At 40.9% G+C, this 17,993-nt stretch overlaps 1 protein-coding gene across 1 annotated transcript in view; it reads left to right on the forward strand.

Moving 5' to 3' along the window:
* Kif6 (kinesin family member 6) overlaps positions 1 to 17,993 on the forward strand; it is a 240,994-nt gene that overhangs the window by 41,372 nt on the left and 181,629 nt on the right. Inside the window, exons 4-5 of the mRNA XM_090355739.1 lie at positions 10,535 to 10,682; positions 16,820 to 16,944. Of these exons, the coding sequence (XP_090211865.1) occupies positions 10,535 to 10,682; positions 16,820 to 16,944 (273 nt within the window). The remainder of the gene's footprint in view (positions 1 to 10,534; positions 10,683 to 16,819; positions 16,945 to 17,993) is intronic.

A 17,993-nucleotide genomic window follows, 5' to 3' on the forward strand; every position in this document is an offset into this window, starting at 1 on the left:
ACAAGTAGCATCTATGAAGTATGTAAGTGAAAGTTAGGAGGGAGAGCAATTGAGCCATAACTGCTCATTTGCCTGTATGTGTACATGCAAATCACTGCATGGTACTAAGGGAAATGGGTGTTTTCTTATGTGTACCTGTGCTAGGATAGATGTAAACAATGCCCACCACTGGCACTGTTGAAGTGCCAGTTGAAGTTTCCACTGTCAAAGTTTTCTTGTTGGGTTAACTTTTGCACCAAAGCTGGAATTGATGGGTTGTCAGTATGTGAGAAGAATATTCATACCTGCCAAAGAGCACCCAGCAGTCTGATTTGTGTGTGGATTATCTGAAGTTTACAGATGGCTGTACAACCGTGCAAAAGCAAATGTTTGTGTCTTTTACCATTTATGTCCATCAAATTCTTTTACTCGAGAGTCTTCTGAGTTTATGGCACAGGACTGGCAGTTCTAATAACCTATTGTTCAGGTCCCTGCCCCCACCTCTTAAGAATTCAGGCCTGCCCATCACCTGTGGATGGGACTTCACCTTCATCCACCAAGAAGACAAGATGGCGCCAGGTAAACTCAGTTCCCTGTTTTCCAGTATATTGCCAAGATGGTACCAGTTAGACCCAATATTCTTATTTTTTTTCTGAGTTGGATTCATTGAAATACATCATAATCTTGATTACTGGTGGTACCTATCACAGTCTTAAATATCTGACACACTGTAATTTTTCACAGCCCAGTATTCTAAGTATTTTCTGATTCATTGAAACCAAAGCCTATGCCTCAAACACTGAAGCTAGAGAATGGGATTCAGACTGAAATTTGAGTTTTCCTAGATACTTTGTATTTGCAAATTCCACTTATATTCCACAAAGGGCAATAATACCTAGGACACATCTTCCTGTGACCCTGTCCCCTGACCATGAACCTATTTGGGCCCCAACAAGCTCATTTTGACTATGCCTATTTCTCGTGGCTCTCCTTGGCTCACCGTGGTAACTCCCTGCGGCTCTCCACTGGGGTTGATCTGGTTTGTTGGGATTGTTTTTCTGCCCTTTTGTTAATCTCCTACTCTCGTGACTCAGTTTTCTAGCCGTTTTTTCTGCACTTTCTGTTAAGTGGTGCAAGTTTTCGAGACTGCCAGTTTTCTGGGGACAAGTGTGCACCTGTACTTGCTGGCTTTCTAATAAAGACTCCCCATTCAACCTTTTAAAAACAACAACAACAACAACAACAACAGCTCTTTTATTTTTTATTTTACCAGTCCTGGAGCTTGAACTCAGGGTCTGAGCACTGTCCTTGGGTTTTTTCCTCAAGGATAGCACTCTGCCACTTGAGCCACAGCACCACTTCTGGCCTTCCTACGTATGTGGTACTGAGGAATTGAACCTGGGTCTTCGTGCATGCTAGGGAAGCACTCTCCCACTAGGCCAAACTCCCGGCCTCTTTTACTCTTTTGAAAGTGAAAGTGAAAAGTATTTTGACTACAGGACAATGTAGGGCTACATGAAAACCCCTACCTTTAAATTTAACAACAACAAAAAAATGTGGTATTTACTTTCTCTACATAGCCCATATAAGTTTGTCAGAGAAGCAATTATATAATTATATTCTCATGATTGGTTATAATACAGGATAACGTTAACTCCACTCTCTTACTAGGGATGTGAATGTTGGGTCATGCTTGGTATGCCATTAATTTGAATGATGAGCAGAATCCTGCATGGCTCTCAGCTCCCTAGCTGTGGAGACAGTGATTGATGCACCAAACCTTCCCTCCCTTTGTCCCTTTCTCCAGACTTCTCTGCTGTCATTCTGTGGGTTTTATTGAATGCCTGCAGACTTCTTAATTACCAGGCCTTAGGCTTCGAGATACTGAATGTTGGTCCATCAGGAGATCCAAGCCTTCTGTGTCAAATAGAAAATAAATCAGCTACTTATTTGTTTGGTGGAAGGAATAATGAGGGTAAGAGGAACATGGAAGAGTCTGTTGAACATTGTGGTGAGCTGAGCTCTGGAGAAGTGTCTAAAAGACCTTTACAGGGCAAGTAGCAATCGAATGGGGTCAGAGAGTCAGAGAGGTCAAAGTTATCCAAGCAAATCAATGTGAAGAATAAAGAAATGTGATTGGGCCAGAGGGTTGGAGGCTTAGGTTTGCCATAGTGAGGCAAGCTGGCATGAGTGAATATGTGGGAAGCCTACTGGAGTAGCCCAGTAGATGAGAGAAGATGTGAAATGCTATGTAAAACACATCCCAGGTTATGCTGGGCTTCATGTAGCCTACGGAAAAAAGTTGCATCTCGTTCTATTTTACATAAATAAGATAATTCTATCACTATAAATATATATAAGCATTTTGTATAAACATTATTTAACATATATAGTATATATGATGAACATATTATCTAGAATAAATATTACAGTTCTATATAATATAGCTAAATCATATCTAAACCAAAGTGGTAGCCCCATTCTATTTGTCCAGAAAAGTTGTTCTGTGACCATATAGAAAGAAGACACGATGCAAGCAAGAGTGCATGTTAAGGACAGTGTTCCAGCGGGTCAGGTTCTCCAAGACAAAACGACGTAGGGTCTGGCTAGGCTGCCTAAGTGATCAAAATGGGCTGAGTTCAGGAACAGAAGAACTTGGATTGAGGGCCTGCCTATGAAAACAGAAGGGCAGCCATCTGGAAGTGGCTCAAAGGGGTAAAACTCCAGCCTTGAGCTGAAGAGCCTAGGGGCAGCACCCAGGCCCAGAGTTAAAGCCCCATGACCAAAAAAAAAAAAAAAAAAAGCAGGGGACAGCTAGGCCAGGAGTTTGGCCTAGTGGTAGAGTGCTTGCCTAGCATGCATGAAGACCCGGGTTCAATTCCTCGGTACCCCACATACATAACAAAAAGCCGGAAGTGGTGCTGAGGCTCAAGTGGTAGAGTTGTAGCCTTGGGAAAGTCCAAGGACAGTGCTCAGGCCCTGAGCTCAAGCCCAGGACAGGCAAAAAAAAAAAAAAAACAAAAAAGGCAGGGGGGAGAGAGCCACACCTCCAGCCAGTCACTGCCATTTGGTAAAGTGAAGATGGCCATTATACCCACAAGTGCGTGCGTGCGTGTGTGTGTGTGTGTGTGTGTGTGTGTGTGTGTGTGTGTGTGTGTTGCACATTCATTGTTTACTTTGGGCTCTCAGATAAGTGTCAAAGGCTTTTAAAAATATGAGTAGATCAACACTATCATGACCAAATAAAATAAATCTTTGGGCAAGCTGGTATATTACTGAAGTGCATTCTTTTGAACATTCATCTCTGAAAAATGAGTTCAGAAATTCAATATATAACCTAAAACATGGAGAAAAGTGAAGGTGTGGGGTGAGAAGGATGAGAAAGTTAAAAGGGTTGACACTGATCAAAAGGCACTGAATTCATAAACTGCCCTGTTGAATGGCACCTGCTTTGTACAACTACTTAAAGAAAACAAAACTAATTTTAAAAATGAGTTCTGTGGTCAGATAAATTAGAAGCCATTGGAACTTGACACAACTGATTTTAAAATTTGCCAAGAAAAGAAAATACCCAAGAATATCCAAAACAATTTTGTACCAGAATAAAGTTTAGTCGACCAAAGACTAAACTATGTGATAAATCTGTAATATTATCTCAGAAATGGATGATATGTATAAAACTTTGAGTGAATTTGTGGATTCTTTTGAAATGCTGCTAGAGAATTAACTATCAACTGAGCAGAAGCAATGTTAGATTGTAACTTGTGTTATTAATGAAAGATTAAACATCTGAGGGATTAAATAACTAATTAAAAATAAAGAAGGAAATGGAGAAAATATCTCTAGACACTGGAGAGCAGAGAAAACAAAATCCAAGAACATAAAAGAAAAAAAATGACTTTTTTGAAAGAAACTTTGGATAGAAAAAGCCACCATAAATAGTACTAGAAGGTAAGCTAGAATACAGGAAAAAATATGAACTATGTTAAGGCTCATACAATGGAAATCACCTGGTGCTTTTACTACCAGAGACCTGCCCCAGTCTGCAGCCTCAGTTCTGACCTGTACTCAGTGCTGCACAATTGTTTCCTGTGCATTCACAGGACTGCGTCCTCAGCTCTCTGCCCAGAGAAGTCGATCAAACCACCCTCACCAGCATTCTATGGAATTCTCTCTTTTCTGCAGCTGCACAAAGTCCTCTCTTGTTCCTGATGAACAGTCAGCTAGCTGTGAAGTCAGGAGAAGTGGTAGGGAGCAGTTCAGCCTTCCAGCGGCTGACCTCACCTTTTATGTAAAGTCTGTTCAGCCACTCATCATGAGTTGAGCCTCCTCATGGGCCTTGGGGTCCAGATGGGGAACTGAAAAGAGTGTTTAGATGTCAGGCATCAAAGGGAATTGAGGCAAATATCTGCATTCTTTCATCCTCCACTCGAAATCTTCTGACTTTTCCTCTGACACCCCAGTTTTTCCTCCCTTTGGTGTTGTACCTTCAGAAGGAAAACCTTAGGGAAGACCAGCCACTCATCTGGTTTTGGTTATGCTTTTTTGTCAGGTGTGGGCCTTGAACTCTGGGCCTGGCTGTTGTCCCTGAGCTCTTCAGCTCAAGGCACCACTTCCAGTGAACCATGATCCTCAGATCTCAGCCTCCTGAGTAGCTAGGATTACTGGCGTGAGCCACCAGTGCCTCACTCATCCATTTCTGTCTGCTTCATGCTACGCACAAGAAGACGAAGACACATCCTTTGAATGGGTGATGTAGTCATTGTTTTGTGCTGGTGGTTTCTCTTTCCTTTGCCCATCCTAGTCGCAGTGTTATACTATTGTCCCCAGTGAGATACAAAAGAGACTTATGAACTCCATCCGACAGCTACTGATGTGCACAATATTCAGATGGATGATATGGAGCTTAGCACACACCAGGTCACCAATGCCTCGGTGGTCATGAGAACAGGAATGCCCGATTGAATACAATTTTTAAAAATTGTTTATTATCTTAAAGTAGCTGTACAAAGGAGTTGCCATTTAACAAAGTAGTTTATGAATACAACATGTCTTGATCAATGTCATCCCTTCCAACATTCAACCCACCCCTCCCCACCCACTCCTTCCCTCACTCTAACCTACCCCTCCCCTACCCACTCCTTCCCTCACTCTAACCTACCCCTCCCCTACCCACTCCTTCCCTCACTCTAACCTACCCCTCCCCTACCCACTCCTTCCCTCACTCTAACCTACCCCTCCCCTACCCACTCCTTCCCTCACTCTAACCTACCCCTCCCCTACCCGCTCCTTCCCTCACTCTAACCTACCCCTCCCCTACCCACCCCTTCCCTCACTCTAATTTTGTAGGCTGTGCATTGGATTCTTGGCAGCATTCTCCCCATCTTTTCCTCTTCATCCACCTACCCTTTTCCCCTTGTCCCCACACCATTTCTTTCTAATCCCCACTTCCTGGTGTTTTATTTTGCTGAAATTTGACTTTGCCTTTCTAAGAAATTACAGTATTTGTAGTTCTCCCTTGAATCTATTGCATTTCACTTGCCTACCACCCAGTGTATTTACTTAAGCGTTTGTAAGCTAAATCCAGCTTCCACATATAAGGGTAAACATGGATACTTTGTCTCTTTGTGCCTTAGTCACTTCACTTACTGTATTTTTCCCCAGGCCTTTTCATTTCCTTACAAATAGTACAATATCATTCGTTCTAAAAGATGAGTAAAATTCTATTACATCTATATATCTATATATCTATACATGTATATCTCTATATATGTATATACACGTCAGCCCAGGCAGAAAAGTTCCCATGCGACTTTTATCTCCGATCCTCGGATCTCAGCCTCATGAGTAGCTACGATTTCAGGCTGAGTCACAGGTGCCTGGCTTAGCCTTCATATTTTTAATCTCTTAAGATTGTGGTGCTGTGGTGTGATTTTTTTTTCCTTGAACATCTACAGGAGACAACCAATGGAGTGTCTGCTTGGCTAGGCAGGATTCTAATGAATACATTTGATCTTTAGATTTTAGAAGGTACAGGCCAATGGACAGCCTAGATAACAGGAAGAATATTATATTGGAAGTAAGACACACTTTGAATTCAGCCAGGGACCTGAATGTAGTTTACATCCTTCAGCCTAAATTCCTGAGCTTCCTCATCACTTTTGATGGACTGATTTTAAGGCTGCAGGTGTGTGTGTGTGTGTGTGTGTGTGTGTGTGTGTGCGCACGCGCGCAGCTCACTGCAAGTTTCTTGACAATAAGTATTCCTCTCATACAAATCTATAGAGCCCCATTACTGGATGTCTCATAATATAATGGATGTTTAAGGAGCATAATTAATCAATTTGCCAATGGAGACCTCAACATTACAATTTACAGAAAAATTGCTTTCCATCTTCTTTTGTAGCCCGATAGAAGGAACCTTTGCATTTGGACCTTACATAGGATTTGTATAGATAATGGGTTGGTACCAAACTCTGTTTCATTTCAGTTTGCTGCCTTAGATGCTCATCTGAAAATGATTACGTATTTAATACTCTGTTTATTGTCAAGGGTCACAGAAAAAAAAGTATCTGTCTGAAATGCTACAGCAAATGCATTTTTCATGTAAATAAGATAAAACCGTAGCCTTTGCCTTTTAATACTGTAGGCTACACTTCAAACCAGAACATATTGCAGAACTGGACCATGTTCAGAAGGCTTATTTTCTTCTATTGAAGTTCCATCCATTTCTGTTCTGTATCCAGAGCTAAGCTGCTTATTATTAATATGAAAACAAAATGGTTTCCTCAGGAACTTGGGAAGTAAATAGCTTCATTTAGAGAGTGCTTGGGCCTGGAGTGAGTCCATGGACTTATGGCTATGAAGCCATTCTGTGTGGGTAAGATCTTACAGGTCCTTCCACAAACACTGTTTGAATTACGGATCTTGTGATGTGATACCTTTGTCCCTTGGGGAGTTTGGTTTGAAGTACTTGGGACAAGACTGTGAACAAAGTCCTGAAGTCAGGGAGCTGGAAAGAATTTCCATGGGGCTCTTCCTCTGCCCTGCAGGAAAGAAGGGGCAAGATGCTCATGAAACATCTAAAGTTGGAGTCCTGATTGTCCCCAAATGGCTGTCCTAGAAAAGTCACCTGATTTCTTCTTTCTCTGATGAAATGTGAGCAGTGATGGAAACTCTGTCTGTTCTGTTTCTTGGGCCAGGAAAGGGATAAGGGGATTGTTGATCACTTTTCAAAACCTGGAAGATACGTATATTGCGCTTTATTTATGTTGATTTAAATTAGCATGCTATTCTGTTTCTCAGAAGTACCTTAATGAGAATGCTGACCACAAGGTAGATGAACAGAGGCCTTCAGTGGCACTGATGATAAAATCCAGTGTTCTACTACTTTGTCTCTTCACATCCCTCCAATTTATCATCCCTTTAAATTTCAGGGTCTAGAATTTAGCCAATTTTTTTGTTTTAGTGCACTAAATTATCATCAAAATAGTAAGTTTATTGGTTACTCTGACTTAGACTCTTGCTTGGTAAGAAAATATTTAAAGCCTTTCCACTCGGGGTAAAGAAAATCTCACATTATGCAGATATGTCTAGATAATATTCTACTTTGAGTCTGATTAAACAAAGAATAATATTCCCTTTAAAATGATTTGTATTTTTCTAGGAGGAAATGAGATATGGGGACTGTGTATCATTTTATAATCTCCCCAAGGGTGGAAGCTTTATTTTTTTATTCATGCAGATATTAAATGATAAAAACTGACAAACTATCTTTGCGTTATAATTTAAATTCCCAAAGAAAAGGCTTTCCAAAAAGGAGAGGATTTTCACAATAGAAATACCATGTAATCATCAAAGTTTGAGTTTATAAAGGTTGATTTATTTACATATCATGACTGTCTCTAGCTGTGATGGATTCAGTAGTAGCCTGTGTTGTTCATTTTAGGGAATGGAGAATTATTTCCCACCAAAATGGTTCATTGCTGAAGTGTATCACTCACTTTTTATTTTTTTCATTTATTACTATTCCCCCTTTTCTGTCTTTTAAAAATACTACACAAAGGTGGTAAACAATTGTTACAAACAATTTAGTGTAAATTCTTCCTTGCCATTTTCTTATTAAAGCAATTTTGTTGTGATATAATTCACATACCCCAAATCTTACCTTTTAAAGTATACAGTTTCATTGGTTGTCCTGTCTCTTTTGTGACTGCAAGTTTCTCTCTCTCTCTCTCTCTCTCTCTCTCTCTCTCTCTCTCTCTCTCTCTCTCTCTCTCTCTCTCTCTCTCTCTCTCTCCAGAATATATTCTATCCTCTGCTACCTTGATTCTTCTTATCACAGTGGAGTTTCACAGAAAATCCTCCATCTTATCCAGAAGTTTCCTTCAATAAGAGCGTCACGGGACATCTCACAGGCTATTCCATTAGTCTCTCTTATAAGTTGGACATCTTCTTGCCCGACTCACTGGTGTTAGAGCCAGGGAGCACTGATGTTAAGCACTTGCCTCTGGTTGTGTTCACAAAGACCCTGGGGATAGGACGGTCCACACAGCATGGGCTCTGAATAAGCCACAGTTAGGCACTAGAAGAGGAGTTGTTCCACGAGATTACAGAAAGGCTAGCGAAGGACGGTGCCTTTGGAAGAGCTCCGAATATACTCGTTCATCTTAAGATGACGAGGCCGCTGGTTTCCGCAGCTCCCGTCGCTCTTCATCCGGTTTCCCATTTACAGCCAATGACAGTAAGGGGTGCTCATATTAAAGGCAGATACCCAGGGACAACCCCCAGTATAAAGTAAGATTTAACTACTAAAAAAGCAGACACAGTGATTAGTGGAACATGTTACAGGACTCACTTCATTGGCTCTGTCACTAAAAATGAAAATGTTAATGTGCTCATATTTTTGTACTTTCCAAGACAGATAATATCTAATGTGTTTTAGAAATTTTCATATGAGGAATGAAAAGGTTGGACTGGGACTGTAGCCTAGGGGTAAGAATGCTTTGCTAGCATGCATGAAGCTCTGGGTTCAATTCCTCAGTACCACATACTAAGAAAAAGCCAGAAGTGGTACTGTGCCTCAAGTGGCAGAGCTCTAGCCTTGAGCAAAATGTGTCCAAGGACAGTGCCCAGGACCTGTCAAGCCCCAGGACTGGCAAAAAAAAAAGAATGAAAAGGATTAAGGTCTAGTTTTTAAAGTTAAGTAAAGCATTTATGGCCAAGAAACACCCTATATCCTAAAGATACTGCAAATGAGACATTTCTCTTGATGACAAAATCTGTGAAGGAAAAATGTTTGATCATCACCCATCTAAATGCATCTTGGCAATTCCAAGTGTCTGGTAGGCTAAGAATTTCACCAGTGTATTGTCCCCATGCCAAACACACGAAGAAAAATCACCATGCTTCTCAAAAGTAGAAGTTGAATCACAGCCTTGATACTTTTTGCCTTCTCCTTGTGCTAAGTGCTGTGGTTTTACAAGCACTGGTAACATCTAGGTGCAGAGGGGGTAAAAAAAGAAAGCTTGCATTGATTTGCTGCTGAAGATATTACTGTTACTGTTACTGTTACTGTTAGACTTGATAATGAACTCTCTGCCCCAATGCGTATTTTAACTGGATTTTGTAAGGTCATGCATGCAGGCATGAGGGAGTGGGCCATAGGCCCACCATAGAAGTAGAAGAGACTCACAGCATGGATCATGAAGAAATCTCAGAGGAACCAAACTATTTACAATGCAGAGGGGGAAAAAACTTCTAAATATGGGGACCATTAACTGACATCATCATAACTGGTTCCACAAGAAAACGTTAGAGATCAAGGAGTCACTTGTAACAAGAGAGATAGTGTAGCACCAAGAGTTTACTGTTCTGTGTAGCAGAGATGAAAGACTCAATGTTCAAAGCCTGCATCGTGTCTCACACCTCGTTAAAAGCCTTCATTACAGGATGTGGTGTGTAAAGGCTGGGAAGATACAAGATCCTTAAGATCAACCACCAGAACCCAGGCTGCCAGGCAGAGCTGAGGAACACGTGTGGGCCAGTATCTTCAGGCAGAAAGACATTCCTAGAGAGAAAAGGAAAGATTCCTAGAGCATTTCCAGTTGGTGGTCAGCATGAGCTAGGGAATCACACCAGGTATGTAGAGTACATGAAGTATACACTTGATGTTCTCTAGCAGCCATGGAATGCGCAGCTGGTGTTGAGGGATGATTCCTCACCATGTCAGGTACCAGATGCCATGTGGATGGCTTGCCACATTGTCCGTGTAGCATACCTAAACCATCTTTATGAACATATACTTGGATTGGCTTTCAATGTAGTAACACAGGAAGAAAATATTAAAGATGGTCGGTTCCATCACATATCTCGTCATACCAGCAAGCTGAGACTCCAACTCTAGAAGGTAAATTCTAGCTAGATACTTGCATCATGAAGTATTTCGATCATCTCGTCTCCGCCGTGTTGGAAAGATCGCCATCACGAGATGAGTCGTCTTGTGTGAATGCAGGTCACTGTGCTGACATTCAGGCTGTTTTCCCTTTTCCTCCAGCGTGCTGGCAGGTTATAACAGTACCATCTTCGCATATGGGCAGACGGGCAGCGGCAAGACATTCACCATCACAGGCGGGGCCGAGCGCTACAGCGACCGAGGCATCATTCCCAGGACGCTGTCCTACATCTTCGAGCAGTTACAGAAGGTACAAAGGGAAGCCCATTTTGTACGTGATAGATTCAGTACAAATGTGTGGTGGCCAGAAAATGTGCTATGACTTTATATGATATTGTCCCTACACAAGAAAAGTATTGCTATGTAATAACTCTGGCCTTTACATTCAAGGAAAGGTTAGGATTTTGCTGGAGAAGTGAAAATTAAGGTTCTTCTCATTCATGAAAAGAGTGATGCTACTTCAGCAAAGGCTCAGGTACCATATCATATGTACCCATGGAGCTGAAAAGAGCAGGTGACACCTTATTATCAGCTCATACCTTATGAATAGCTCGAGTTTCTCAGTAATTAACTGTGGCATAGCCTTTTGCCACAATAGGCCTTTCTGTAACTACTAAAGCACTAAAAAACAAGCAAACAAACAACAACAACAACAAAAGGATCACATGGCAGCTTCTTTCTGTACTTTGAAAAAGCCAAAGGATTTTATCAGAGAACAGACCATTACGATGAGCTTCGTTATTATAAAGAGGACTTCCCCATCTGCACTGTACCTGTCATTTCCCGAAGGCCTCTAAACACCAAGTGTTTTACCATTATCTAACACAGAACACAACCAACAAAGTCAGTATTCTTAGCCCTGTTTTATAGTTTGGAAAATCGAGCCTCCACTTAAATATTGCCCGTTAGGTCCATATATTGGAGCTCAATCCTGGGAGTAAGCCAGTTTGCCAAACTAAACTCAGAGTACATTACCGTATTCCATGCACTGTCTCCACAGCTCAGGCTCACGTTGTTTTGTTGGTGGTGTTTCAATGTCCGCAGACAAAGCACTTAACCTTTGTGGAAGCCGGGGCTTTCAGCATCCCTTCTAGCTCCAACAATTCCTGGTTGCACATATTCTTTGCAACAAATGTCCTAACTAGGTCATTTAACAACAACAACAACAAAAGTCACTCCAAAAAGTTCTCTTACTGTAGGTTATTTGCATTTTGAGTTGCAAAGATGAGAAGAAATTGCTGAGATCTGCATAATTCTAATTGCCATCCATAAAGTAGCAATTATCCATTAGTTCAGCTCATCTCTCGCCAGCTCGAGCGTGCCAGCTCTGCAAGCCAGAGAATGTGGAAAGGAAAAGGGTGAGCATGATGGAGTGGCCATGTCCAAGGCCCTTCTCTCCACTTACTCATTTATTTCTGACATTACCTGTTCTAAGTCTCACATTTCCCAAAGTCGAGGTATAATTTCTAGTCGTTTTTATTGCTGTGGTCTAATAAGAAAGCCTGTGGTCTTAGGGAAATCGATGGGGTTGGTGAGAGCTGACCTGATTCTGACTGAGTGTACTATGGCTGTCCAGGGCCTGAATCTTTTGGATGTGCGAAGGGGCCGACGCACAGTTATTACCATATCCATGAATATTCATACACGTGCATGTGGCAAAGTCATCCTGGACCACTTCCAGAGAAGCCTTTGAAACTCTCAGAACAAATGAAGCCAATTGCTCTGATTCAGTTGGACAGAATTAACAGATCCTTTCCTAATGAAGTAGAGTTCTTATCTCTTTTTAATTTTCCCTACATTTCCTAACAGTAGAGCACTAGACATGGAAATGTCTCCCAAGAACTTCTCACCAGTTAGGCCTCACCCATTGTTAAATCTCCCATGGAGAGGGGTCCTAAGTAACTTCCTGGACTTAGAGAAAGAGGATTGGCAATATATAGCTGAAGCAATCTGTGAATGGACAGTTTCCAACCTGGAACAGAGTGCATTTATTCATTCATTGTCAGTCATGGCTTTTGTGCTTAAGGCTAGCACTCTACCACTTTAAGTCACAAAGTCACTTCTGACCTTCTGGTGGTTAATTGGAGATGGGTCTCATGAATTTTCTTGCCCAAGCTGGCTTTGAACCACAATCCCCATATCTCAGCCTCCTACTGAGTTACAGGCGTGAGCCACCAGTGGCTGGCCAGTACATTTATTTTAGTGGCAGTGAATGAGGCAACTTTTAAAGCCAGGCAACAGGAAGCTTGTCTATACTAGATACCGAAAAATGCACACTGGTGCTCAGAGGTCCCAGCAGACTGCCCCAGGCCACTGGAGCTCTCTTAAAGGTGACTTGTGACTTGTGCAACATCTTTATTTCAAGGTAAATTCAGAGCCTCCTGCTTATGGGTCCTGAAATGCCAGTGAGTATGATAAGAGCAAATTGCCATTGCTCTTTTAAGAATTGATTCCATTCATTATAGAAATGACTGCTCCCCTTTTGCAATAGCCACAAAGAAAATAAAGTACCTAGCAATTAACTAAGAATGCAAAGGACCTTTTTGATGAAAACTTTAAAACCCTGAAAAAGGAAATTGAAGCAGAACTGAGAAAATGGAAAAACCTCCCTTGCTCCTGGATTGGAAGAATTAACATCGTGAAAATGGCAATCTTGCCAAGGGCTACCTACAAATTCAATTCAATACCCATCAATATCCCAATGTCATTTTTTAAAGAAATAGAAGAGGCAATCCAAAATTTCATACTGAATAATAAAAGACCCCATATAGCAAAAACAATTCTCAGCAGAAAGAACAGCACAGGAGGAATTTCAATACCAAACTTTAGACTATTACAGAGCTATAGTAACCAAAACAGCTTGGTACTGGCACAAGAACAGGCCTTAGGACCAACGGAATAGAACTGAGGACCCAGATATAAACCCATAGACCTGTGGCCACCTTATCTTTAATAAGGGAGCCAAAAAAATTAGAATGGAAGAAAGACAGCCTCTTCAACAAGTGGTACTGGCAGAATTGGTTAAACACCTGCAGAAAACTAAAGTTGGATCCCTCTTTGTCACCCTGCACCAGGATTAACTCCAAATGGATCAAAGACCTGGTGGTAAAAACAGATACGCTGAAAACTCTACAAGAAGGAATAGGAGATACACTAGGTCTCCTTGGCACAGGTCAGAACTTTCTTACTAAGGACCCAGAAACACAACAAATCAAAGAAAGTCTGAATAAGTGGGACTGCATTAAACTGCAGAGCTTCTGTATGGTAAAGGACATAGCTAGCAAACTAACTAGAAAGCTTACAGAGTGGGAGAAGATTTTCACTAACCATACAACAGACAAAGGCCTCATATCTAAAATATAGCAACAGCTCAAAAAATTGAATCACTCCCAAACTAATCTCCAAAGAAACAACCATCCCATTAAAAGATGAGCTAATGACTTAAAGAGACACTTCTCTGAAGAAGAAATAAGAATGGCAAATCAAAACAACTCTTAAGATTCTACCTCACTCCAGTTAAAATGGCCATGATCAAGAAATCTAACAACAGATGCTGGCAGGGATGTGGCCAGGAGGGATCACTACTACACTGTTGGTGGGAGTGCAAACTCGTTCAACCACTATGGAAAGCAGTATTGTGGTTCCTCAAAATACTAAACATAGAGCTCCCCTATGACCCAGCAATTCCACTACCTGGCATTTACCCAACCATCCAGAAACAAGGACATACTAAATCCACTAGCACAATGATGTTCATTGCAGCACTATTTACCATAGCAAAGATATGGAGCCAACCCAGATGCCCCTCAGTTGATGAGTGGATCAACAAGATGTGGTATTTATATACAATGGAATTCTATGTTGCTGTCAGAAAGAATGACATCCATTTGTAAGGAAATGGAAACACTTAGAAAAAAATCATATTAAGTGAAATAGGCCAGACTCAAAGGAACATAGGCTCAGTGGTTTCCCTCTTTTGTCATAATCAGTAGAAACCTTGGGCTCTCCTAGCAAATTTACAATAGAGCAAAATCTAGATACATAAGGCCATATAGTATGACACTAAATGAAAGGACCTCCAGGATATAGAAACAGAAGGCACATAATAAATGATTGTTGTCCTTAATGTAGTATGTTATCTCTCATCTCTTTTGCTGTCCTTTGGTTATCTCATTTTGTTACAGTATTTTACCTTGTCATCTGATATATTGTATATATGTTTATTTGGTTTTTTTGAAATAGGATAGGGAAGGGGGGAAAACAAGATGAGGGGTTGGGGAGAGGGAAATGGAGACCAAGACATGGGAAAGGGTATGAATGTTTGTGAAGTAATGCACCTTCTATCTGGTGAATATAATGTAACCCTTCTATTAATTACAATAAAATATATGAAAAAAAGAAATCACTGCTCCCTATTTTTGAGTGTTGTGAGGTTCATCCTTGTTTGGGGAACAGAAGAGAAGAATGTCTGCAGAAAACATGTGTGTTACATTACAGACTGGCAAGCAAGACACCCAAAAGGAGTAATAAGGAAAGGTAGCTTTGCTACATAGCTCAGTGGATTTTAAGTGTATGTTCCAGTAAAAGTTCTGAGAAATCCAGAAGCTGGAGTAGCCCAAGGCTTTGTACCCTTTTCATCTCAGGGAGAGAACCCACCTGGGCCCAGCTTCTTCTAGTTTATTCTGGCTCCTGGATACAAGATGTTCTTTTTGTTGCTCTCTTTCTATGCTTTTGCGTCCACCTACTTCATCCTCTGGAGTTTTCTAAACGTGATCATTTAAAACACCACAATTGCAACAGTGATAGCGGCAGAAGCAGTCGTGGTTCTCTGGCACCTGTGGTAGGCTGCACACAGTGGGTAGAATTTCAAACTCGGGCCTCATTTCTCTGTCACAGTAATTCTGCGAGACGAGAGTTAGTACTCTGTGGTTATGAACAGGGTGAGGTAGTAGTTGACGATCGTGTGTGGGACCACTCAGTAGAAATAGCAGATTTGGCAGGCCAACCCACCTTTGTCTGATGCTGAGAAGAGCTCAGAACTCTTTGCTGAGATGTCAAGCCATGATTTCTGGCACTGGTCGGGATGAGTTCAGATAACTGGTAGAAGTACTTGGGCTTCAGTAGGACATAGAACTCTGCAAAAGGAAATCTAAGAGCCTCCAGCCCTGAAACCTCTCAGGAAGGAGTGGAGTGTATTCACTGACCACGGCACAGATTTCCTTGAAATGTGCCAAGAAGTGTGTGGGAAATACTGAATTTACCGATAGCCAGGTGGAACCTGCCTTGCCTTTATTGCCTCCCATACCTGTACTAAAGCAAGCTGCAAGCCTGCTGTATTTCACCTTGGAGAGACCAAGTCCCTTTTGTCTGTTGGCAGAATGGAGAGTAAGAATGATAATCTTAGCCAGGCATCTGTTGCTCACACTTACAATCCTAGCTACTTAGGAGACTGAGACCTGAGGATCATGGTTCAAAGCCAGACCCAAAGTCTATGAGACTCTTATCTCCAATTAATCACCAGAAAACTGACAGTGGCACTGTGGCTTAAAGTGGCAGAGTGCTAACATGGAGCTGAACAGCTCAGGGCCAGGGCTCAGGGCCTGAACTCTAGCCCCATGACCGACAAAAACAAAAACAAGACAGAACAAAACAAAACAAAATGATCACCTTGATTTTTAATCACGTCACCTTGAGGCCAATTTTATTTCATCACTGAGAAGAGAATGTACCTTTCTCTAACCAAGAGTTGTGAATCTCCTGATTCTCCCCGCTTAGGACAAAACCAAAACAAAATATAAAATAGTAAACAAGGGGTAGGCAGTGAACTCTTGTCTGATGGGACAAAGCCATGTTTTGGTCTCTTGGAACTTTCATTATTTTCTCTTCATGTCATCAGAACAGTAATTTTTATTTCAAAAGTAAAAAAGGAATTATGATGGAAGATGGAAACTATTTTGCTACTGAAGTTTTGAAACCAAAGTAATGATCTACGTTCTTTTATGAATAGTCTATTCACAGGATGTAAGTTTGTTTTTCTTTAGCTTTTTTTTTCTGGTCTGGAAAGTGAAAGATGGTGTGTTATACAGTTCTGCAACCGAGTTGGCTCATTGCAAGTGTCTATTGACTTTTTATGTATAATGTGGAACCAATAAAAAATAGCAGACTGACGTTACTTGTAATTGTGGGTGCTGGCCATTAAAAAAAAGTTTCATGCATATGGTAATGGCAACTTGAAAGTGTCACGAACTGAGAATATAAACCATATAAACTGCGAGAGAAAAGAAGAGAAGCCATGAGGCTACTACATGGATAAGTTTGTTCATTTTTCTCTAAAAGCAGAATTGTTATTTATAGTCTTTACATAACTTCTCTCCCTTTTCTAATCAGGACAGCAGCAAAATATACACAACACACATTTCCTACTTGGAAATCTACAATGAGTGTGGTTATGACCTATTGGATCCAAGACACGAAGCCTCCAGATTGGAAGCCTCCAGATTGGAAGACCTGCCGTGAGTAGCCAAACAACAAAGAATGGGGGGAAATTGTTTTCAGATGTTTCCCCTTCAATTGTTTTCTTTGAAACATTGTATGTTTCTGGTCTCAATCATAATTAGCAGAATCCTGGATAACAGAATCTCTCTGTAAAATATAGTGGGGTTTTTTTTTCCTGTTATGTCCAATGGATGGTAGTGAGAGAAACTCAGATTTCTTGAAACTTCCTTTCTCAGGAAAGGCGTCCATTGGAGTTGGCATAAGAGAATACAATGCAAGGCCTCTGAGAACATTCTGGGTGCTTTGAGCATTGAGGGGATAGGATGCTGTTACTCTACCTTTCCCCACCAAGGCCAAGAACTCCTCCAATTGTGGTCTTTATCTGGAAAAAGTATGTCAGTTAGAGTTTGAGAATATGAATGAAGAGAGAAACAGAATTTTTTCCCAAATCCTTTCCTTCTGTCATTGACATTAACACTCATAATCATTTCATAATCTGAAATGAGTTATTAATAAATTAGGTTGAAATTGAAATATAATCGTCCTCAAAGTTTATCTTTTAATAGAGGAAGCCTCCCTGCCCTTATTTATGGAACACTGCTCAGTGCTTGTTTGAGATCTGCCTGAATTAATTAGCAAGATCTTCATATATCAGAAGTTGCCTATGGCCAAGAAATAAAGTTTTTTTTAATATCCTTACCAAATATTCTGCAATCATTTAGAAACATTAGTCGCATCTATGACTATCACCAATTTACTTCCGATGTATTTTATACTTTGAAATCCCAGAGCATCTCAAAACTTCTCTAGTTCTCTGGTTTGGGGAAAATGGGATTTAACTGCTATTGTCTGCTAGGTTTTAGGAAGCAGGATAGAATGATTTTCCTTTTACTAAGATGATAAAGAATAAAATGCAATGTGACCTTTGCTGTTCCTGGATTGGATCAAAAGTATTCTCTGTTAATCTGTTTTCACGCATTCTAGATCTGGGACAAGCTTTAACTCTGAAATCCTATCTCTCCAGTTCACTGATTTCATTGTTAGGAGTGTTCGGAATGTCCCAAGC

The sequence above is a fragment of the Megascapheus bottae genome, chromosome 22, assembly GCF_031878675.1.
Source record: "Megascapheus bottae isolate mThoBot1 chromosome 22, mThoBot2.hap1, whole genome shotgun sequence".
In the NCBI taxonomy this organism is placed as follows: domain Eukaryota; kingdom Metazoa; phylum Chordata; class Mammalia; order Rodentia; family Geomyidae; genus Megascapheus; species Megascapheus bottae.